This window comes from Pectinophora gossypiella, chromosome 3 (genome assembly GCF_024362695.1).
Source record: "Pectinophora gossypiella chromosome 3, ilPecGoss1.1, whole genome shotgun sequence".
Classification (NCBI taxonomy): Eukaryota; Metazoa; Arthropoda; class Insecta; order Lepidoptera; family Gelechiidae; genus Pectinophora; species Pectinophora gossypiella.
This window is the reverse complement of record NC_065406.1, coordinates 8,431,992-8,457,984: the sequence shown is the minus strand read 5'-3', so window position 1 is coordinate 8,457,984 and position 25,993 is coordinate 8,431,992. Positions and strand designations below refer to the sequence as shown.

At 37.0% G+C, this 25,993-nt stretch overlaps 1 protein-coding gene across 3 annotated transcripts in view; it reads left to right on the top strand.

Annotated features, from left to right (window-relative positions):
• The first annotated feature begins 2,839 nt into the window (after positions 1-2,839).
• LOC126381978 (potassium voltage-gated channel unc-103-like) overlaps positions 2,840-25,993 on the top strand; it is a 36,401-nt gene continuing 13,247 nt past the window's right edge. The window contains exons 1-6 of one of the 3 annotated variants that reach the window (XM_050031627.1): positions 2,840-3,134; positions 5,302-5,563; positions 19,834-19,920; positions 22,123-22,270; positions 23,055-23,236; positions 24,000-24,020. In XM_050031627.1, the coding sequence (XP_049887584.1) occupies positions 5,495-5,563; positions 19,834-19,920; positions 22,123-22,270; positions 23,055-23,236; positions 24,000-24,020 (507 nt within the window). In that variant the 5' untranslated portion in view covers positions 2,840-3,134; positions 5,302-5,494. Of the gene's footprint in view, positions 3,135-5,301; positions 5,564-16,802; positions 17,076-19,833; positions 19,921-22,122; positions 22,271-23,054; positions 23,237-23,999; positions 24,021-25,993 lie in introns of those variants that run through there. The other 2 variants (XM_050031625.1, XM_050031626.1) reach the window with 2 other exon arrangements.

Genomic DNA, 25,993 nt, shown 5'->3' with positions numbered 1-25,993 from the left:
CTCACGGCTTCTTTTTAATGACATTTATTGTCCACTTTATTATACGATGTCATTAACAGAGATACGTAATCTAAGTACACTGTGGCGATGCCGTTATCAGCCGGGCTGTACATTTTACAACGGACTATCTATATTATATTCAGCTAATCATGTTCCATTAAAAATGAATTCTACTTCCTAGGGCGTCCATTGTGCCTAAAAATATAGGTGCTTAAGTAAAAATAATGCAAAAAATATATAAATATCTACAGTATCTAGTTCATCAGTCTGGTTTACTCAGTACTAGTATTAAGTCCGTGGTACTTAAACTAGTTTTTTTGTAAGTACTAACATATTATTATACGGAATGGATGTAATGTGTTTTGATCCGAAATAAAATTTAATTTAAATAAATCATCTAAAGCCGAGCCGTTGGTCCCGGCTATTAGCCGTGAAAACACCTCCACCAACCCGCAGTGGAGCAGCGTGGTGGAGTATGCTCCATACCCTCTCCGGTTGATTGAGAGGAGGCCTGTGCCCAGCAGTGGGACGTATATAGGCTATTTATGTTTTATGTTTATGTTTAAATCATCTAAAAGATGCCCGAGAAATCATACAACACATTATAAATGTTACATAGTATTCAAGTGTAATAACAAAATCAACGTATTTATCAACTTATATAAATATTGTAGACAAATAGGCTCGTGCGTTAGCAAATAAGTTACTAATCGTTCATTGAATCATGAACTAGTTTCGTGTAAAGAGCGGGTTCTAACGCTCATTAATGACAAAATTGTTTATCGATTAGGTTTAATTGAGATACGATAGGTACATTGTGTATTACAATAACCGTATGAATCCGTAATAGTCCTGTTCGGAGAATGCGTGACTTACATTATAGTGTCGCGGGTTTCAATCCCGCCTCAGGCTCTAAACTAAATACGACCTTATTGAGTTTGAATTCATATTTGAGTTAATTGATGTCACGTGGCTTCCGGGATTTGTGCCCGGTTAATGCCAATAGGCTGGCCCCATATCACAGCAAACTAGGAACAGTCTCACGATATGTTTTTTTGTTAGACGTGTCGCAGCGGGAATTGAGTTCAAATCGTTATATTCAACTCATGCAAGGTTAGGAATTACGAAATTAAAAACAAAAACTTTGTATTGCATTTATATTGCATGTTGAAGGCATAACACTATGACAAACAAAATAAAACTCACTTTTAAAATATTAGTCACCATTTCCGAAAACCTAAAAACGATTTGTAGCCTGTTACAGTAACAGCTAAAGCTGTTCACGGAAACACACGTTCTTTTTTCGAACGCAATTTATTTATAAATAAATTCTTAAGTCTTATTACAAATGAGTTTTTGATTTAAAAAATATGTATACCTTGTCTGCTCGTCGGAGAACTAATTACCAAGTGACCCGCGCCTTTTCAGCATACCTGCCTATAAACTACTCTGCAGATATGCTGCATACCAGGTTAAAGTACCTATTCATCTCAGCGTCTTCTAAAAGTAATTTTGTCGGGCCAAATAATTAATGTCACATGCTACAAATCCACAAAAAACATGGCAATAAAAATATCAAAACTAACAGTATGCTCAGGTAATGTCGTAGGTCTACATAATTACATATTAAACTCAGAAATTAAGGCATTTTTGGGACTTATTTTAAATCTGCTGCATATGACATAACTAATTGGCCGTATAAATGGGGAGCGCTGAAGGCTCGGTCCTGGTTACTGTCAACGTAATACATTTTTCAGTAGCAAGCATATTTTTTGTAATTTTCAGCGTTTAGTATCATGGGACGTCGTATTAGTTACACACTGCATTAGCCGATTATCAGCGGTGGTGACGTCATGCGTGCGTTATCGTATCCCTGATTGAGCGTTGCAGTAGCTGCACGTCACATATTTACTCTCAGATACACGGCCTGTATACGGCTATACAGTAGGTATGTGTACAACATTTGCCACAGTCAGTCAGCCAAAGGACCTCTTGGAATATCCTTCGTCATTCTACTTAACTGTATGTGTGTGGTGAAGTTTTCCTGTTCTGATGATCATTAAACTATGCAAATTATAAGACTAGACTACAAAAACTTTTGGTATATCTTAAATGCATAAAACTGATCTATCATTATATTATGTTAATCCTACCATGACATGTATGCCCAAAATGAAGACGTTATGGAATAGTTTGCATGGAAGTTTCTAGTGAATACTTACCGATTATTTATTTAAAAAAAATGCGATAAAATCAAAGTTAATCGTAAAAGTCCTTCACTGAAGGAAAATTTATTTATCGACAAAAATATTGCTGCTGTGACAATGCGATCCTTTGTACAACCTTGGAGACGTAAAGTGATTGTAAAGGACATAAGATAAGCGATTAATCTATTAAGTTAATTATTCAGAATTGTAACTAAAATCAAATCAAAGTACCGTTAAACTATCGTTAATAATAGAATTTAGGTCATAGCATAATTGGCTGTTAACCAACAACGATCTCGTGTTAAGCTTATTCCACTTAAAATACACGAAAAACCTGCAGTTATGCTGCGCTGAATATTATTACTACAGTTATGTAACTCTACATTTAGGGTTTATTTGTATTTCAATTTAGGGTGATTGGAAGTTTGAGAGCGCAGGGAAGAAAAACGAAATTAGTATGTAGTCCAAGGTCTCACGTCAATAATAAATGATGGTGCGTATGGTGGTAAGTGGTGAGTGGTGTGTGCCGGTGGTGGCGCGGGCCGGGGGTCGCGGCCGCCGCCGCCGCCACCGCCGCGCCGCAGTGTGACGCGGTCCGCGCCCCGCGCACTGCCGCCAACGACCGCCCGTCGACCGACGCGACGCGTGCCGCACGACACACGAGCAATATGCTCTGTAATAATACAGTGATCGTGCCTTCTAACTATCTAAAACTACAAATACCTAGGTAAACTTTTTCTAAACAAATGGCGATTTGACGGGGTCGGTCCGACAACTTTTAAACTCGGTTTTCATTCAAATGTTATAAATAATTTTGAATGTTTCTTAAAGCACATTAAACGAATAAATCAATTAAGTATGTCCAGTGAAATTAAAGTTTAGGGCATAAAAAGTGAGTTTAGAACAAAGAAGTGTTTACAAAGAAATGTAACATAGCAACGATTCTTGTGATATAATGACACTACAACGTGACAAAGAAATTACTTAACACATAAACTAGTTTAGACCAAAACATATTTCATTTCAAATCATCAAGTCACATCCATACCATATAAATGATAATAAGTATCTTTTTATTTGATGAAACATACAGTATACCTCGGGTACTGTTTACGTTACAATGAGGATTCGTTACATATTTGAAAGAATGGAAATAACACGAAAATACGTCTAAATAAACTTTGCTTTAATTAAAAAGCTTGTAAAAATTTTACTTTTTTGTTTTATAAAATAAGATTTCTAAGTAAAATGTAAAACAAAGCCAACTATTGTGTCTCGATTCTGGACGTAATCGAACGTAACCGCCCGGAGCTACCACATCGTAACCAGCGTTCCACACGAACAAGCTTGTGATTACGATTGTAATCAATATTCTAAGTACTTACATACACAGATACTGATTTTACAATGAGTAAACTAAGATTTATGATATTTAATTTTATATTTTCCATTTATGACATTTAAATACTGGAATAAACAAGTGTCGTATAAATCCAACCAAACTAAATAATTTTGAATGAAAATTACGAAATGAAAATAATTAATATCATCAGTATAAAACCGAAAATCTATATCAGTATAGGTGATTAATTAATACGATCATTCATCTGTTTAAATATATTTTATAGTGAAATAAAAGATATTAAGTATCTAATAAGTGCTTGTTATAAAAAATAAAAGTTTTTAAAAATAAATATTACTTTAAAAATCAAACAAAGAGTCACAATGGGAAAACTGAAATAAATATAATAATACTTACTAGCAATTTCAGTCATAATTTAAAAAAATATATCTGGTATAGCTCAACATTAATTTCATGTAAATTTATCTTCTAAATTATTTTGCTTTAGTAATTAATTTACGAAGGGGTTGAGAATAACCACCTCGCGTAATTTCTACATAGTCATATTTTTACCTCCAGTATTTTTCATTCAATACGCGATAGTGATAGGTACCTACTTATCTAAAGATCGTAGTTTACGGTCTTGGTATCATACGTGGTTGATAAGAAAATCATTGTGCAAATTTTTGTAATCGATAATGGGGAGAATTTTATCGATAAGAAATTAGAATCGTAATTATTTTTATTTTATTATATGATTGAATGAAACTCTTGCTTTTAGCTAAATCAAAAAATAAATCTAAACCTAACGTGCTTTTAGTTTTATTTTTCTATTATCATATCATTATCTATAGCTAGTGATGATATTTGTAGATTGCAGTAATTGCAGCTCTTTTTTTTAACGTGACTTATTGTAGATTTGCCGCAGATGGCATTAACTACTTGGCCGGACATATGGGTGGCGCTGAATCCTCTTACCCGGTGTAATTGCAGCTTAGACACACTTCGATAATATCAAATTAAGCGAGGAACAATATACGTAGAAAAGAGCCAGGCCACGGTGGCGCTAGTGTCGCGGTATCAGCATATAATAATTATTATGACTAGTCAATTAGCTCCCTTAAAATCCCCGAGACTTCTTTCATCGCGCGTATTCTGCCTATCTTATCATTTTTTTACTTATTGTTTATTCAAGAAGACTTACTTAGAGTCACCCTTCGAAATATTTCTCTCGTTTAACCGGTTCAAATCAGTATTTTTCGGTATGACGAAAAATTAAACATAAGCTTATGTCTGGTAAATAAAACTGAGTTCGAGATTTAGTTGTGTGAGTATGTATCAAATCCAAATAAGATATCGAAACATTTGCAATTATCCCGCTGAGTAATGATTACAAGCAATAATTTTGTTATCAGTGACTTACGAGTGTCACAATGAATATTATGTATAGTTTGTCTAATCTGGGGACATTTAACACATTATGAACATAAAAACTAGATGATTTAAAGATTAAACACTAAAACATAATACCCTTTAAATATTATCTAGTAAGTATTGACTGAATTTAAGGAATAATAAAAATATATAGAATCTCGAATTGCTTTTAAATCTTACACGAACACGTGAATGACTTCATAGTTGAAAATTAAGAAATTTATTGGAAATTAAATGATCATATTTTGTTTTCAAAAACACACCTACATTAAAGACACCTACTAAAGTAACTTAATTACATTGTGTGTGTTTCTACAGATAACCTACGCGTTGATTTTAGTAATACACTACATTTGTGCCTATACCCGCATAGGTATAGTACTAATATGTAAGTAAGGTAAACATTACAAATAATGTATTATGAAAAGTGTTCTCGTATTATAGACATATTACATGTGGATCAATAGTGCTAGAGATATAAGTGTGGTGTACCCGACGATCAGTTGTGGACATGGAAAACGGTGCCTTAAAATATGGGAGCAACAACAATAATGACAAGGTGGACATTGAGGAGAAGGTGGTAAGTATTAATTTACATTGTTTTATTACTTTATGTAGCCATTAATAACCCAGCTGTCCGAATATCTCTTCCATTTTCATTGATTCTGCGTGAAATATTAGTCTTTCCGGTAAACCTCAAGGTTGGCACGCCATCTTTTCCGAAGTCTACCATGATGTTCATAACTATAAAAAATACAATGTTTTGAGTATTTATTCTTCTTCTATCGTGTGGGATGTGAGGTGGATTACCAACCTCATCAACCCTGGTGTCAGGGTTACTACGCCGAAGGCCCCTGACATGATTCATGTAACGATTATTGACTTGTATGAAGAGGATCATAAAGAAATGTTCTTCCACAAGACTTTCTAAAGGTATACCTGGGAAGGCACTTGCTAATTGACCGCTTAAATATGCTGAAAGCTGAAGGTCCTCACTCCTCATAAAAATGCGCAAGATGGCGACTTTACGGTCGGAGTGGTGCTTTACTTTCGTGCAGAGAAAACTGCATCAAGACACTTAGTAGATTATGCAGATCTAAGAAATCTTATGAAAGCTGCGAAAGATCTTGATAAATTGTTCGCAAGTTTAATTTGCGTTTGAAAAGTCCTGCGTTACGTCCTAGAAACAAGACTTTTGATACGTTTCTAGACTTAACAAACTGCTTAAAAGAGATAACGTTAATTAATATGATTACGCTAATAAAAAGTGATGTTTAAAACTAACCTAATTTACAACGTAATGTACTTCATTAGCAGATAAAATATAGACTTCTATAAGGCTGATAAAGCCTTTTGTACCTGTGTAATGTCTTTGGTACAAAGCACAACAAGTTTATAAGTATTGTAAAATCATAGACAATTCAAATGACATAACTTACTTCAATCAATCTAATAACCACAAACTCGCATGTAATAGGGTTTGTCCACTGTAATAGGGTGCCATACTTTACCTCTACGTAAAGCTAAGGGCTATATAATTTGTTATAATAGGCCTGCATTATATTTTAAATGCGGCGGCATATGGCCTTGAAGCTTTTAACCCGGACAGAAAGGGCTTATTTTTCCTCGTTTCTGTATAATATACGACAGGTCAGGAAATCACACACGCGAACGTGGAATTAGAAGAACCCACTGACCGCAAGGCTTAGTTATTTTATCGCTGCCAAGTACAAAGTATCTGCATTGCACTGTGGAATGGATTCACTCGAGTGTCCAATTTGTGAAATTGCATAGTGTATTCGCTATATTTCGCAAACTAAATTGCTTGTAAATATTTTAAGGTTATTCCGGTCAGTAACATCTATATACCGCTTATATCACGTCGTTATTATTCATTTTATAAGTGTAAGTACATTTTCTTTAAATATGGTAATTAAAAGGTTTTCTATCAATTTTGTAATTCGTTCTACCTCGTTCGCATTCCAAAAAAGCAATAAAATCTCCTTGTATGTATACTACAGAGACAACATATCAAGGAGCAAAAAGATTTTATACTCTCGGAACACCATTTAAACTTACGAAAAAGAGTACATATTCGACCTGGCTGCTTTAGGTAGTAAAATAATTGGGTCGTGTACTAGGTTCAAGATAAATTATGAAATTCTGATTACTAAATAAAGACACATCTAAAACTAACGAAAAACATTTTCTTTTTTCTATTAAACTTATTTATGAATTTTAATCAAGAAAAATGTAATAATAAGTCCGACATTTTGTCACGTTTTTCTATGACGTCACAGAGTGCTTTTTCATACAAATTCCATAGTAATTTCGTGTTTTGACGTTTAGTAAAAAGTAACTGATTTGACTAGTTGGAAACTAGCCTATTATCACTTATAAAATTAAAATTAATAACTATAGGTACTTCTTATTATATTTTACGTTCTGCTTTATACATGCGAGTTTTATTACGTTCAGTCATTAATAATTGATTGATTAGGCCATACAAGCTAAATCTCATTCTGTGAAATTCTCTTTGTGTAGAGACAGAGGATTCTTTCGTAATTTTATATATGTTCGCGAGGGCTCTACGGAATATTCTAAGAGTGATCTCTTCTTATGTTCTACTGATTTTGTTCTAGTCCTATTGTTCAAGTTATTTGTTCGTTAAATGTACTTAAATGAGAGAATAATTTAGGTACATTTATGATTACACTAAAAGAGCAAAATAGGAGAATAATGCGCTGATTCGATCGATGAACGTTTGGTTTAGCCCTACACCGTTTTACGAACTATTAAAATGTTCATATCAAGCATCGTTACACCGAAAATTAAAAACAAATTCAACGGAATTGAGTACCTCCTCCTTTTTTGAAGTCGGCTGAAAAGAAGCCATATACGATACTCTTATTCCAAAAACAGTTTATATTCTGTGCTACAATTTTGATACAGATTTCGTTGGCGCATATTTCGTAAAGTAGAAAAAATGGACCATCCAGAGGAAATTACAAGAGTTCCCTTTTATCTACAGAATTCTGAAGAAAGAAACACTGATAAACCAAAATGATGTAAATGTTACCCTGCTATTCACGTGAAAATATTCTACAATATTTTTGATCAAATAAGAATTTGTGAGTATTTACGATGTCGATGTACTCAAGTTTACCTGCATACATTTTTGAATAGCCATGTATGAAAAAGGCGTTATTGGTACAGTTGTTACACGCAATTTGGATATTGTAACATAATTATACTTAATAATTTAACATAATATTAATTAAGCTACGTTTTTTAACAAATTACTTTAAGTAAAATGACAAAACAATTAAAAACGTTTTTCCTCTTAGTAATGATTATAGAAATTACCTTCAATCTTAGGCGGTTTTGCTCTCAACGCACCTTTTTACGTTGTCACAAAATAATAGCCAACGAAATTAGTGTATAAAACAATGATCAGTGCCTGCGTTATATAAGATTTTTCACCATTTCAACTTCCGACCGCTAATGTATTCTAGTCTAGGTCCTGTAATAAAAATAAAAATCTCGACAGTAAATTCACATTCTAAACTAGAGCACTTTAAGCGGTCCATTTCTGGGCAAAGGTCTCCCTAGGGCATTGGAGCTTTCACTGTGCTTTATCACCGTGGATTGGTGAGGGTCAGTTGCCAGTAGACCTAACGTGACTTTGATTTATGTCTTCCACAAAAATATCCTCTCCAAAAACACACATACACAAACAGCATAACCTTGCGAATTGAATACGATCAATAACGGACTTCTACGTTTTAAACTAAGCTATTAAAATAATAGATAGGTATCTTAAAACGATTGTGACATTTTCCAATAAAATGTTTTATCACTTCAGCAGCGGCGAGTTTCAACCCTGAACTAATAATAAAACAAGAATATTGCAATCTAACTTGGATTATTACTTACTCCTATAAAACCGTTCTATCTTTTAAAGCCTCGTCGGTATTATATTAGTTACCATAGCAAATTTGAACTATTTCAATTAATTTCGACTTCTACAGTCTTTTTACGCTGACTCTTCTGATGTAAGTAGATAAGAGAAACCACCGGGAATCCATTTCATATTAAAATTCTTCTAATACCACTAATGGTACTGATTCCAGTACATACCATCTAGTTTTATTTTAAGTTCTACCTGCCATTTTCTTATCCGCCGAAAAGGAAAGGGACGGGCAATTGACAGGCATAAAATTTATAGAACACACGTCAAGGCAGAAAATTAAAAACGCTTCCTAAAATTTTATATTCGCCAATAACCCGACAGAATTAAGTTAACAGCACATGTCAAACACGTTAAACATCAGCGGGTTGCCTGTTTTATTCGCTCGGGTTATTCATTCGTCTCATTTATTTTAAAATTAACAGTTGTCAATCGTCCATCCCTTTCCTTTTCGGCGGATAAGAAAATGACGGGTATAACTTAAAATGAAATTAGGTGTCTGCAAGAATCGGAACCAATATCTGATTGGTCTTACTTTGCAACTATAATATAATATAGAACCAATGAACTTAGGTTTTAAGTGAGTGTGGCATATAGTTGTGGATTTTAGTTTTACTTTGTATAAGTGGTTTTTGTTTTTAGGGCATTTATATTGGAATGGACATCACAACACCGCGGTCCTCTAATGCAGATTGATGGAGGTTACAAAGCTGACGGCCCAGATATCGGGGCCAACAAGCACGTAGCTTAAGGCTATGGTATAACCATTGACTTTTTGGCGGCGAGGGTGTGCTGCCGCCAAAGGATGTTTTCGGGGTACCGAACTGAGCATAGTACCCCGCTAGCCACAAGTTAGTAGTGTGACTAGGGATCGACGATCCAACAGTATTGTGTTGGAAGTTGTATATATACGTCTTGCCGTGAAAACTTCGATACCGCGTTTCAGGACTGCTTGAAGACTGCATTATTGAATGTGGCGCCATCTGTTGCATGTGAGCGGAACTAGGTGGCCAACTAGTTGGGTCCGCTACATCACTCCCCCCCTCAGACCGGAGGTCGATTTAAGTGCTTCAGTGCTCTTCAGGAATGCCGTGTTGCCTGTACTCCCAGTGAGTCGGGAAGAGGTGTGTACGGCGTGGGTTGTGCTCCTTGTCCACGGTGAGTCGGGATGGGGAGCTGCTCCTATCCGCGGTAAGTCGGGATTGTGGAGCCGGCGACTGGCGTGAGGCGAGAAGGCGGCCTGCCACGTGGAGCGCGTGCTCGACAGCGTGGTGTGGCAGTGGACCTCGTGTGCTGTGTCGCTGCTGCGTGCGGAGTGCCAGGTCCAGGCAGCTTGGGCAGCTGGTCATGGAACTGTAGATGCTCCGAAGTCCTGGTGTGGAGTGTCAGATGTCCAGGCAGCGTCATAGGCGGCTGGCAGGTGGACGTGCTGATGATGCTCCGACTGAAGGCTGATGATGAACGCCTGTTGAGGGTTGATGCGGGGTGATTGATGCTGGTGGCGGATGATGCAGGTGAGACGCAGTTGACTCCGACTCCCAGAAGGTGTAGGCAGGAAGTGTTCTGTCGAGGGTCACCAGTGTGGAAATAAAGTGGGAAATAATTCAACAATTTTTCAGTTTTACATCTAATTTGGGGTCACCAGTTTGGCGGCGAGGGTGTGCTGCCGCCAAAGGATGTTTTCGGGGTACCGAACTGAGCATAGTACCCCGCTAGCCACAAGTTAGTAGTGTGACTAGGGATCGACGATCCAACAGTATTGTGTTGGAAGTTGTATATATACGTCTTGCCGTGAAAACTTCGATACCGCGTTTCAGGACTGCTTGAAGACTGCATTATTGAATGTGGCGCCATCTGTTGCATGTGAGCGGAACTAGGTGGCCAACTAGTTGGGTCCGCTACAACTTCTTTGGCTTCAAACTGAAGTAGACCATTATGGCGACCTACAAATTATAATCAAAATTAATTTAAATTAATTAATTTAAGTACCAAAATTAATTATGTGAGTAATTTATCAAATCACGCTAATACTTATTAAAGCTTCAGCAGCAGTAGCAAAGCTGGTGGGGGAATTAAAGCGCGTCCGCGTAAAAATAAATGTTGATATGATTCCAAAGACAAAGAAACTACCCCGCATTGGGCTTAACCTGCTCCTGCTTTTGGTGTGCTAAAGCTTTTACTTCCATGATCAAACCACTACTGAGGAGCTTTTTTTTAATGAAAAAACAATTAAAACTATAAGGCAGGTTATCCACCTCTAAACGCACAGCAATTTGCAGCACGTTGCGCTTTTTTGTTGTATAAAAAGCCTGCTGTGTTATGAAATTGTAGGTCCTTATGACATCAACGGAGTAGACTATAAGCGCAACTAAAAGTGACGTTAAGGTCCCAGCTTCTGGTTGCAGAATTCAGAATTTGAATATTTTCACCCCTCTCATATCACCCTTCAAATACTTAGTATTATTATTATATTTTATTATGATTTTGGTTTGCTTTTCTTTTTCTAATATTTTTGTCTTAGTTTTTTTTTTGTTTCCCTGCGTGGTTACTGTCCTGTATTAAATGTAATGTACCTGTCTGTCTGTGTCTGTGGTGTCTGAAACTAATAACTGTTTCTTTCTTTCTTCAAACTCTCATTCGCGTGCAAATACCTAATAATAAATAATGGTGTGTTGGCATATTAGGTGTTGCGAATGAAAGAATCTGAAAACAAAACACTTACACATGATGGTGTTTAATCTAAGCAACGCAAGTTATCGTATCCTATCGTGAAGTCACCGGGCTGCAACTAACGGCGTCGTAAAACCCGCCGTTTGGTGCATAGCGTGTTGTGGCGTGCTCGAACTTTTTACACAACACAATAAGTGCACTAGTGTAGTGTTGTAACGTATCGTATCCCAGTGTGACGTCACCGGGGTTGGAGTGAAAGTGGTGCGGTGTACCTGTGACGTGGCGACCAGCACGATTAGCACGCGATAGGTCAAGGCCTTCCCCTCTGCATCAGATACTAGACACTCCATTACGGTTGCGTAACTACTAATCGCCGTGGCCTCCACCCATCTTTAACTACTTTCTCTTGTAAAGTAAGAATCTGAACTTGGATTTTTTTGCTGAAATCGTATTTAGGCGTGCTATTTGCTATTACACTACAAACTGGTGACTTAGTGATGTATTTTCAGTAATATTTCACCAGTAGTAGTAGATAAGTTGAGCGCCAATTTGTAAGTACCCTTAGTTCATTTTCTGACCTCTTTATTTGTACTTTGTATCATGTCATCTCAAGCACATAAATAGTTTCTGTCCTTTCGTTGGTAATTTGCAATCACCTGATTATCTGAAAAAGTAAGATGATTCTGTGCTTCGGAGGGCACGTTAAGCCGTTGGTCGGCTATTAGCCATAACAACACCTCCACCAACCTGCAGTGAAGCAGTGTGGTGGAGCATGCTCCATACCCTCTCCGGTTGATTGAGGGGAGACCCAGCAGTGGGACGCATATAGGTTGTTTATGTTTTTATGTAGTTTAAAAACCGAAAATCTCGAACCTACTTATGTTTGAGGTCCTCTAAGTTGAAATATTGTCGTGTTGTCGAGAATACGTCTTCGTAAACCGAGCGACCTGCCGACTCGCTGCCTCTGAGGTAATATATAAATATCATGACGAGGACACATGCTTTCAACAAACAGGGATAAAATGGGTCATACGCAGAGTACGTGAAAAAGGCAGTGGATAGTGGGCTAAACGTGATAAGCACCAGGAAATGCCTTTGTGTAGCATAAGAGCGTATTATTAAAGAATATAAAATATTTCTGACGCATTATAGAAAAATAAAAATACATATTTTACATTGAAAAAGTCTATTAAAGGAATAAGAATAGCTATGATTTTTTTTTTCAAATGACATAGGTAAGAAGTGTATATTAGATATTGTCTTAATCTAGTAAAATAATATCAGAATATCAACTTAACAACCATCAATAGAGACTCCTTAGTTAATTCTTCGTTAGTTAATTACTCTATCTCCTTCCTTAGCAATACGACATTTGGCCCGTCCACCCTTTGTTTTTGTGACCCGTTGTTTTCGTTATGATTTCTAAAAAATAAAGTAATATATTGAACAGTTCAATATTCTATAAAAAAGTACAAAATAAAAAGTAAAGTTAGAGGTTGCAGAGGCCATCTATCATTATTATCTATCACAGTGTGAACGTAGCCATCTCGTAGCCGTCGTAGCTACAGCTACGCGCCACCCTGTCGTAACGCTGTTACTCTAACGCGCCACCCTGTCTACGATGCCGTAGCTTTATTTCTAAGATTTATTTTAAATTATTTTTAAATTTTTAACTATAAAAAATGTGTACAATCTACGAGCTGAAAATCAGATGTTATGTATGAGACATAAATTTATGAAGAATGCATTCATTTGCAATTTTCTTTGATCTTTTCTCTTGTTTCTTCTAGAAGTACATAATAATCCACGTGTACTATTCTCATTTTCTCTTACAATAATAATGTCGACCCAAATCAAAGCTACAAATATGAGTGACATTTCGATGCCGTGCTTGTTTGTAATAACACGTAGGTACGTCGATGTTGTCGTATTCAAACGGTATCCTATATCTCCCTATGTTAAATCTTAGCTTTTTAATTCTACGAAATAAGAGCCTGTATAGGCGTACTAACCCTTTGGCGCAAGAATGTATATGACGAAATGATTTGTTAGTTGATTTGAATGGGTAATGTGGAGCAGTCACGTGATGGTCGCGTACCGAAGGCTCCAGCTGGCGCGGAGCCGCGGCGCGGGGTGGAGGCGGTGCGGGTGACGATGGCGCGGGGCGGAGGGGGGACGGCGAGGTCACGCCGGCACTCGGGCGGATCCGCCGCCGCTCGGGGGCGCTCGGCGCGCGCACAGCGACCTCTGCCGTGCGCCGCGCAGTGCCCATGGAGTTTACGTCCGACGACCACTCTGCGGGCTCTGCCGCTTCCCACACTGCCATCGAATTGTTATCTTGATACCGTTCCAGGGCCTCTTGCCTTGAGCGAACGACGCCGCGATCCCATCTCTGCGACCCCCGACCGATACAACCGCCTACACGGCCGCGTTCCCAATAAAATGTGCAAATATACAATATACTAGTCGAGCGTTTGATCGATCGACTGCATTAAAAAGTAAAAACTGTTATTATCGTTTTGCAGTCGTTCTTTGCAGATTTTGTTGCGTTCAGACGGAGCTTTACAACTTACCTTTTAAATATTTACAAAAAAGTGGTCGATCGTCGGCTGCGCGTGTTTCGAAGTTAATCAGTAATAGTGTGATGCCGTCCCGAGCTTAGTTCAGTGATCAGTGCGCCAGCAGTGGAGAGGTGTATTAGCGTTCTCTTGGTTGCGAGCTTTAGCTGTTTGTGTTATATCAATTATTTGTTGCTTTCGTTTGCTATTTTTGTGGAAAAACGCGATCCATGCTTGGAGTTATGACTACCATGGTATGGTTTTCTTTGTCTACGTTGTACATTTAATCTCTTGTACTCTGTTGTTAGTAGGTGATCGAAGGTAGTTAATTGATGCCATTACACCTGATTCGTTGCATTTAGATTAGATTCATGGTACTCCTAGAGACATATCACAGATTTAGGTTTGTGCTGCCATTCATGAATTTACTTATTTACCTCCTACACTACATACATTGTTTAGGGTACATGCGCTTTGCATCAGAATGGTGTTCAGTAGATTTTCAAGAGTAACTAGATACATGTTTGATGTTGGATAATTGCGTAGGTAGATTAAGCGTACACTTCCATCGGCGCCCGCTTCTAGCAGTAACAATAGAGCGAGTAAAAACTGTGCAGAGCATGAGCCCCCGCCACCCCCCGGCTTGCTGGAAGGATGCCCAGAGGATCCGTCGGTCCGACCTAGCGATACGCATACATTATCTTACCCTAAACTACATCCACTTGGCACTTACTCTACTTTATTTTACAAGTACATTATAAAACAATTCAATTCATCGTAGAACTCAATATTGCGAATTTATTTAGATGACAAATTTTAATTGAAACCATTATGTATGTTCGCTGCGCCGTAGCACAATGCTACGCTTATTGTACTCCGGGTCGTAAACAATCGTCTTTGTCATTTGATCGGTAACATAAAGCTCTAAAGGTGTACCTATATATTCCATTATAAATATATAGTGTCCTTCATATCTCCCTATTGACTAATATATATCATGAAATATTTAGCGTATAGACCGATTTATATCTTTAGTTATATGCTTTATAAGTTTTATAAAAACTAATTAAACACGTCTACAAGTATTATAAGTATTGTTACATAAATAAATCACGAAGTCACGCAAAAGGCGAAATCGTGACTCATTTTACATAAAACCGTCATACTATATTGGAAATATTACCTACTAAATACGACCAGTAAATACACATATGCGGTGTCGTGTATTCAATATCTAAACAATAAGCATCCACCACTTAATTAATAAATGACTCAGCAACCAAACGGTGCAAAATATATGGCGCTTTCATATTTATGGCCGCATTTATACGTACAAATCCGTGCAGAGTTAAGAGCTCATAATATAGGAGTGTGGAACCATCTAGTGGTTTACGTAAGTCGTGTCAGCCCACTCGGCCGCCGCAGCCTCGGGATGTTCCCAACTTCTTGCGTAATTTTCTTCAACAATAAATATAGAACAAACAGACAAATTCCACGCCATTCTAAACGTACAGTGAAAGGAATTCGGGACATGACACTTTTACGATCAATAAAACTGACTGACTCATATGACCCTATAGACTTTTATTTTGTGAAGCTGTCACCTTTTTCACAAATAGGAATTTCTATTGACGATAACACCTCTGCGTTCTATTTTTGAACAAGTTCCTACAACAAAAATAGGTATTTATATACCTACTTATATCTTCAAGTCTTGCAGGTGTTCTAAGAACACAAAGTTTATTTGAGGGCCGGGCAACACAAAATATTTACTTTGTCCGAAATATCATTAAAGTTGTTTTGATTCGACTCGACTTGGAATAATATTATTCATGAGATTTCTGTACCTGCTGGTATCATGTGACGTCATCACGCGCTGACCTGCGGGCGCCCTGCGGCGGCGCGATCAAAACATGTCTCATACACTCATTGTCAACAATAGCTTAACTACTCTACCTACTTACTATATACAAGAAGATACAAATGATTGACTGTTAGATACTGTATACATATATTATTATATGTACTGCTGTGTAAGTATTTTTTGTCCCAATTTAGGTACGTTTATACCATCCCGTCCCAAATGTTATTGCTACGTTTCCTACTTTACGTTTTATCATGGACCGTCTAGCTCACGGTATAAAAAGATGAAAAGGTCCGGCTCCCCATTGACATTCCGTCTTGAATGAGGCTCGGCCTCGTTCTCGCTTAGTCGTTCGCAGCTTTATGCCTATTGCCGGTGTCGCACCGCACCGCCTCTTATGCGGAAACTCAGTGTTGCCTCTGAATACCTCTGTGTGATCGTTGTTGTGTCGGTGTTGTCTCACTCATTTCTTAAAAATACGAAACTTTTGTTTCTGTAAAACCATACCATAGTACGCATACCTCTCTCTAAAATGTAAATGTTATCATCTATCATCGTTCGTAATTTTTATTCTATTTGTTTGTGGCGCAACGAAAAAGAAGGAAGAAGTTAAATTCGAGAGGACTTAAATTGTGCATCTATGCAAGTCACGGCACTCCATGCCGTGTTCGAGGGCGCGTCGCCGTGGGCCTCGGAAGAAAGTGAGCAGTCGGAGCAGAACAGCGGGCTCCGGTGAGAGCTTTGGCGCGTCAGCGGCATGGAGTCGCGCGCGCCTGCCGATGTGCCGCTGATCGTGACGCCGCCGTGCTCCGGAGGCGGCGGCGGCGGCGGCTCGCTCGGGGGCGGCGGCGCGGCGCTCACCACGTCGCGGCGCGCGGCCTCCGCGCGGGGATCGCGCGACGACCCGCCCTCCACTTGGCGCTCCTCAGTTCGTGTGCACGACACTGGTTTTCGTGGCTCCCGCAAAAGCGTCGTACGCCTTGAACCGCCTTGTAATGGCCTCAACGGGCTCCCCGCCATCGGCAAGGAGGTAATTTGCGATCTCTATGGTTGAATATTACAAAAAGCAACTGTAAAATGTCCTGAGCACATTGTGATAAACAGAGGAAGAGGATAAAGCTATCGATCAGATAAGCTGAAGTTACTCTTTGAGCAACAGATTCTTTCGCGGCCACTTGTTGACTGATATTATAATCTTAACAAAGTCGGTTAACTTTAAATTCAATGTTATACGAAATCTACGTAAGTAGATTTATTAATTATTACCATATATGTTATGGCTACCTGCAGATACTTTTGTCGAACGAGTAATAAAGTTATCATAAACTGGAACTTCCTAATACCTCAGCTAATAGAAAAAATTCTTAAGGAAAAACGAAGCATTATAGCGCTGAAACTAATTTATAGACCATAAAACTTCATAAGTGTCATAATTTAAAAGTAGTCAAGTAGCATCTGCTCCTAGGAAGCCGTAAATGTCACGGACGCGGCCGTAATCGACTACGAGAAAATATCATTTCAGTTTCACTATTTACAGAAACAATATTTTCTTCGTATTACAAACTTTTATTTCTTCGTTTCTCCTACATCCAATTTGTTCGCAGGAACTATGAGCTCGCTGAATGGCTTTTGTTACATTTTGTATGAAACTCTTTCATACTTCTTTTATTAATTTTCCATTTCCACCCAGTACGAGCTAATTTTCTGTTATGAGTTTAGAAGTTTACATAATCACGGATGTAAATAACTGTAATAACAATGTAGTGTGATGGCAGCAGCGTTAATATAGTTAAGCTCTTATTACGCATCACTCACATATAATTACTGTAATTTCACCCCTGTTGCTGTTGCATGTTATTTAATAAAGAAATTAACAACATATTTCTATTACATGAGTAATTTTCAATTCGCTAAGGGATGCAACACTGTACTGGCTATAAAGTAATTTTAGCAATTTTATAATTAAGAAATAATTATTCGTAGTATGTTTTGCTTATTTGTTAACTGTGACATATTTGAGATAATTATATTTTTAGTTCACTATATATAATAAATGTTTTCAGAGAAAGCAAAATATATTTTTGCGAAAACAACAAAAATATAGGTGAATATATTTACGCATACATACTGTCTACGCCCAAGGGAAAATGTTATCCACTGGATCGTAAACTTTCAAAGCAAAACAAAATGTATTTAGCGAAGTTTTTCGTTTAAAATTGATTTCTTTTTACGTAATGCCAAGTCAAAGAAAAGATTTCCTGCTAAGCCATGAATAATTTACTTTGCACCTCCTGCCCTAGAACCGAGTATCGAGTCACGCGTCGATATCTCATGCTACCTGTACGTAGTATTGGAAAATGTAATGGAATCCAAAAAGGATCTTATTCGAAACATAAGACCGTTGTAAGAAATCGAGAGGTCTCGATTCCGTTCGGTCGAGTTCACTTGTATTGTATTAGATTAAACGTATGCTTTTTGTAAACATATTGAAATCAGGTAAACAAAGCATTGATTTTCATTTAAAGAATGTTAATAAGGTACTTAGTTGTTTTTTACCCTATCGACCCATTAAATACTTGTAGTTTACTTTGTAACAAGTGCGTGAATCTTTAAAAGTGTTTATCATGTGTAGTCCTTGAAATAAATATGACCTAATATTACTTGGCCATTACTGAATTATAAGTATGTTGAGTATGTATTTAAAAAATAAGTCTGAATTAGCCTAAGTTATTCTTCACCACTAATTTAAGAGCCACGCTCTTCTCGGTGTAGCACTCTCCATGTTATTTTTTTAGGGAAAAATAGGACAATGATTTTCCTCTTGCCTTTCGCCCCGCAGTACTCTGTCTGACGCGAGTGGGATAGCGCCCAGAGTAGTTTGTTTCAAAGCCGTACCAGGACTCCTATCATCCGCCTCTGAATAGTACTGACAATTACTGCACTCCTCTGTCAGGTTACAGTCCCTGTGACTTGCCCCTTCCATCCTTAATCGCCGTACCGATGGCTCCAATCTCTGCCTCTGCAACCGTTGAAAACTTCACCCGTATCCTTGGGTAAAGGTTCTACGTTATACCCCGAAGGTCTAGGACCCTATCCGAACTCAGCCACCATCTCACTCCGGCCTACTGAAGTAAGAGGCGCCCACCAAGAACGCGCTGAACAAGAATTGCCCCAGTGGATAGCGAGAAGACGACTCTGTCCCCCCTGGGGCCGGGTTAATGGTCTTGTAAGAAACCAAAACCAAAGGCAAGCCTAAGTTATTAATGGTCGCAAAATAATATTACAAATTAACAAATAAGTACAATACCTTTTATTATTCTCCGTAAACAACAAGAAGAAGCTCCTCATTTCAGCCTATTATTGAAGCCCTTTGTTTCTCCTTATTTAAAGAGAATAAACTAACAATGTTATAGACTATTATAACAAAACATTTTTTTTCTATTTGGCTTTGTAATAATGGTAGACAAAGAGTAACCGTAAAAGTAATAAGGTACCTAAATATTTAATAAAAATAAAGTTTGATTTCAACAATTAATATTAGTTGACGTTTTATAATAAAGTAACATTTGGAATTATCCTAAAAAAAACTGTTTGAACGTGAACTAATAAACCAAAAAATGTGTCATGTAAATTGTTCTACTTATTTTAGGTAATGTTAATAATAGACGAACATAAACGAATGGGCGTATAAATCGTGATGCGAGTGTCGCAGAGTGTCGCATACGAGCAGGCAGTTAGCGGGTATAGAAACACATACATACATGTACACATACATATATGTTCCGCAGGTACTGTCACTGGGCGCGACGGGCGGCCACAAGGGGACGACTCAGCCCTCTCACCCCTGCACTATCCTGCACCATTCTCCTTACAAGGTAATTTGATGATTATTCACTTAAATGTAAGTTTAGATAAGTACAGGATACAAATTGCTACGCCTATATTATGCCAAGAACTAGAGTAGCGGAACATTGAACCATTTTCCTGATAAGGTGATTTGTTTGTCACAGTACCGTCCTTTTCTTGTTCGCATTGTATGTAAAATAAATAGTAAGTACCTACATAAATGCTCTTACCTACGTAAGTCTTAGAATACAAGTTACAGAAAACAAAATGGTAAAAAAGTACGTTTTTTAAAACTTTTCTGGACCACTAGAATCAAAAAATCTATGTATATTATTGCAAAGTATAGCAGTAGTAAAAGCTATAGGATTCCATTCCAGGGTCATGAGTTTTTGGGTCAAAAAAATATTTTTGAACCTCAGCGTAAAATGAGAAAAAACGTAGCTATTTTCGGAAAGCTTTAAAGAAAGGGAATTGTTCAGAACATATGACTGTGAACGCAAATTTTAGAAATAATACTCAAGTAAAATTAAACTTCCAAATTAAAGTTTTCCTGTTTACATACAAAATCTACTCGAGCACACAATTTTTATTACAAATGGATTCTTTAAGTATAAAAGAAAATATGTTTTTTCCTGTTCCATTCTCTTTACGCTAACTTGTTTATTTTTACGTACACATACCCAACATCGTTACAATGACGGTTCTTTCTCATAATCAATTATGTTTTTCGTTTCTTTGAATATAAATATTTTTTTGTTTTTTTTTTGTTTTGAAGGATACTTGAAGAATACTTACCAGAGTTTTACAATCTGACCCAAAGGAAGTTATGTATTAATTTTAAATTAAAAAGTTATTTAATATTATTACAATCATTTATAACTCTACACCAAAATGATATAGGCGTCTAGAAAGAGCAACACGGGTCTCCGCCGCGGCGGATCAGAGTCAAAACGTATCGTCCGTGTCAAAATGTGAAAATATTTTAGAAAAAATGTAGACTAAAAGCTGTTGCTGCTGATTTCGTATTGGAAACCTTTATCGCAGGCTAATTAGAGAATAAAGGTATAATTATAAAGTGAAATTGTCCTCATAAAAATTTAGTATTAATGGAAAATATGAACAGTGTTTGTCGCAATGGCCTCGGGCGAGTGCGGCACGCGACAGCCGAGACACACGCCATTACTTGGTCGACTTGTTGGTGTGCCAATCACGGGACTGCTCCGTTTGATTTTACGCATAACTCTGGGTTCCGTTTTTTCCGATTAATTATTTCCAGTAGCTATAGTACGTCAACCATATAAGATCACATCTTACGATCTCCTAGATTGGAGACTTGTCGCTATGGCCGAATAGGCTTGAAAGATATATAAACGTTGTATTTTCTCATCTTTTATTTTCTCTAAGTATTATTATTTTCTCTAAGTAGTATCAGTACTTAAACTTTTATACCATTCTGAAACATAAAATTATATAGGTTTATTATAAAAAATTAAAAGTTAATAATTTATGACGACATACACATACGTAATCCTTAATGAGGTTGGCAAAGTCACAAGTAATCAAACAACTTACAGCCAAAATTCTCCCTCAACATTACTAGTGTTGGTACACTGCAAAACGATCGATACTAGTTTTGCCGAGTCTTTCCCACTAGTTCCATTCAAACGTCCCATAATGGGACGAATGGGGAAAACTTCTGTCCCGTCAGAAACTTGCTAATGAAAATAGTAAGAAGCAGCCGTTACAGGCGCGCATTGAGAATTTGGTTTCAACAAAATTGGAAAGTCAATCAATCAAACAATAATACTTTATTGCACAACACTTATACAAAGGACATAAACATACGTATAAAAACATAAGAACAATAGGCGGCCTTATTGCTAAACAGCAATTTCTGCCAGGCAATCTTAGGGTGAAAGAAGTTTATGCAAAAAACCTTTCCTTTCCTCCTTATCCTTTTATTTTTCTTTTTTAAAGTGTTTGTTTCTAAACAGACATTGACCTCGTCTGAAACTGACAAAAGCTGTTCATTTGTCACCTAAAGTAGTAGCAGCCATTAAAAGTATTATAATGATTCGAAGCCATTGTTGCCATCTAAGGCAACGCAAATTGGATATTCAGTTTTAATAGTAGGTATGTCTACGTATTGGTAAAGGTCAACATTATACAAACGTTTTTACTTAAAACGTATCTGAGCTGACTGGAGAGAAGTAACTGGGTGTTTTTTCTAGGCCGCTTGGGATTGGTTGATCCTTATCCTGGTCATCTACACGGCGATATTCACCCCCTACGTGGCCGCTTTTCAACTCAACGAGCCCGATTTCGACAAACGCTCACGTAAATTCGGCGAAGATCCCATTGTCGTCATTGATATGATTGGTAAGTAATTTTTCTTTATTTGTGATAAACTTTTTATATGTTTAACACCAACATAAAAAAATGTTTTTATCTTAAAGGCCATGAGCTATTAACCTGTGACTGTATCAGTTCATTGTGTTTATTACTATAATTATAATTAAATCCTTTGTAGCTCTGCCTAATCTGTAGTGTTTTATGACGCAGACAAGGGAATCAATTATATACTTCCTAAATTTAAAAATTGTCAAACAGAACGAAATATAAATGGAACTAAAAGGGTGTGTTGTTATGACAGATAAGTAAAAAGGTGCGACTACGAACACTGCCCCATTGTATCGGAATATTACCTTAAATTTCCATACCTTTACAAATATAATACTTCTATGATTAGTCGCATATAGCTAGAAGATATACTTAGGGTTTTCCTGTGACAAATACATTAACAATATTTATTAAACATGCTTATGCATAACGATGTAATGTAATGGCAGCAACGCAACCTCGATGAATAAATATTAATAGCATTAACATTATTCATTCATTTCTAGTTGTTCGATAATAAAATATATTTTTTTAAATTGATATAAATTTTTTAAAACGAAGTTTTGGGAGCATTTTTAATTGAGCCTACTTGCATGTACTTTCTTTTTGTTTTTAGTTTTAGTAGTCTAGTTTTAATTATTTGTAATTTTAAGATTAATAATAGTTTTATATTATATTTTGTGAACTATCTATATATATTTGTCATTTTAATATATTTGTTATTGTGACAAATATATTAACAATATATTTGATTCCTTTCCAGTGGATGTGACGTTCATAATAGACATCCTAATAAACTTCCGCACGACGTACGTGAACGTGGCCGATGAAGTGGAGTCGGACCCTGCCAAGATCGCCATGCACTACCTGCGCGGCTGGTTCGTGATCGACCTCGTCGCCGCCATCCCGTTCGACCTGCTGCTCTTCGGCACCGACACGGACGAAGTGAGCCTCTACCCCGCCCCTCGACACACTCCATGTTTTCGTTCCATCTCACTCGCCACATATAATTTTAGACTAGACCAAATCGATGCCTGAATTTTAGAACGAGAATCACCAGACGATCAATTGTCCGAAATCGTTGATGCTCGCTTTATCGAACTTATTGTATTCAACAGAATTCACCTTCCAAAACACCAGACGGATTACAATGAAAATAAAAAAATATGTATAGGGTTGTGAAGCACGTTATTTTTTCGTAGAAAAAACCATGCGAGTCAAATATGTAGGTCATAAGTATAGAAGCGAACTAGGTCAAGTTAGGGCTGTGCGGTAGTCTTTTGTTCGGTTGAGCATCCGTGTAGGAGCTTGAACAGATACCTAGTAACTATTTTCGGACAACTGAAGTTCTTGGTGGCATCACACGAGTACCGCTAGTGGAATGCAGTTACTGCAAGTCATCACCCGGATAGGATACCACTATTCAATAGCTGACTATATGCCGATCACATTATACTTAGGTCCCATGTCGCAAGTTGAATTGGCTATTTATTATAAAATTATCTAAGGTCATTACTCACAACTTTTATTTATTTATAATAACATTATTTTGTGATTTCGACTTATTTTCTAACTAAACAATGTAGTTATGGATTTCATCACCTTTATGTTCAACAATACTGTTATATTTATTTTCATCATTATCATGGAATGAAAAGAGCCCAAAGGTGGGTGCGTATTGAATTTGTAATACCATTTCTTGTTACAGCAGGGGCTGGAAAGTGATGAGGTATACCATCTTTGTGAACTACTTTTATGTTGCTGCCACTCGATTTTCTTACATTTTAGTTGACATATTTTTATTCATTAATATTCACTAAGCATTTTCAATCCACTATTCGAATGCGTTAATGGAAGATAAGGACGCTTCCCATAAGCAAATGTTATCGTTTTCAATTTGTACCACGCGAACATCTGAGCTCACTCGCTGAACCACGAGCTTGCTCGGCTGCGCCTGCGCCGGCGACTCTACATGTCAACGAATTAGCTTCTTACTCAGGTAGCGGTAGTGAACTGTCACTAAGGAATGCCTACAGTCTCTACGGCTTCAACTCAAATCATAAGTGACGTTATTGGATCTGTTGTTACTTTTGCAAGTCTCGGCTTAGAACACGAATATAAAACTCTCATGTGCGATTAGATGCATTTTAAGTAAATATATCCCATATCTGGTTTGCGTGGGATCTCTATAGTGTCAATGCATAATAGATTTAGATATAATTATAACGGTTGGATTGTAGCTCGCCACAAACAAAATACGCTATAGGAGCATTACGATTGAGCCCCGAGTTGTGGTTGTAACGATCGTCACAGCCAGTTAAGGTGACCTTGCCAGGGCCTTCACCTTTTCATTTATGTTACAATATTTTCGCTGCTAAGCTTATAACGCTACGGACTGTAAATTTGTTATGAAATTATCCATAAGGTACTTCATAAATACAAACTAGTTTCACTTTGATATCTACTTAACGAAATATGTTCAACTTTAATGAAAATAATTGAAAACGAACGTTAATATTGTAAAGCCCAGAGTTTGATGACGCTTATTGTAAGCGTATGAAATGGGATATTGTTTCATGTGCTTCTCAGTATGAAAGTGCAATACCACGAGCACAGAGCTTGGTAGCATACGCTCACACTTCCCAGACGATCATATATGTACAAATGAATAACGCATAATGTTCATTACACGAAGGAGCACTAAGTACAACATAACATAATTATGGCACCCACCTTACATCGACGTATGACGTCCATGTACTGTTTATGTCAGTCATTCTCTCCAACCGACTCATCATGCGACACATTTCATTTGAACTCATCCTCATTACCTTACTTTACATAATTATTATTTACTTTTACACTGTGATGTCTTTTTAAATAAACTATTGTTAATTTGAAATCGTTTATTTTCTTTTTTAGTTCCTTTACCTTTGTTAATCTCATTCACAAATTATTATTGTATAAATCGGACGACGATATTCGACGCATTGCATTCTGATAAAGGAATAAAATATTGTTTTATTAACGACCAGCTTCATATTATAATATGCTTTAACATAACGTGCATGTCACAAATAGCACACTAGTGGCTGTTTGGTGCCGACAATATGCGTTTGCTTCAACAACATGTTAAAGGAAATTGTTTTAGACGTTCCGTCGCTCAACCATATTCACCACCGACTCATTGTGTATCGGAGGGAACACTACCTTATAGAGGTACATTGTGTAGGAACTTTAGGTATTTTGGATATTATAAGTGCTCTGCTGTTTAAAGTCATAATTCAAATAAAGAGTGATAAAATGAAGCTATTCGTACAAAATTATCACGTAGAACCCTCGTGTCGCGTTTGTAACGTTCTAAACACATTTTTGTTTGAACAATGACTTTTAAAATGAACGTAATACGGGAAGTTTAAAATGTTTATTAATATTTTAAAGTAAGTAAGTATTGTTTTTAAGCCAAGTATATTTACTTAAAATGGCCCCATTAATAGGTACGTAATCATATTAATTCCAAAGTTAAATTAATTATTGGCTTGGTTTGTATCATGCACCGTGTGAATTACCCAAAAAATATATTATTATTTTTCAAAATACTTATATCGAAAACATAAGTTAATTAAAACGCACAAATTGATTGCTCGTAAACAAAAGTCACATAAAAATACTGGATACAAAAAATATAACAGTTTATACAGT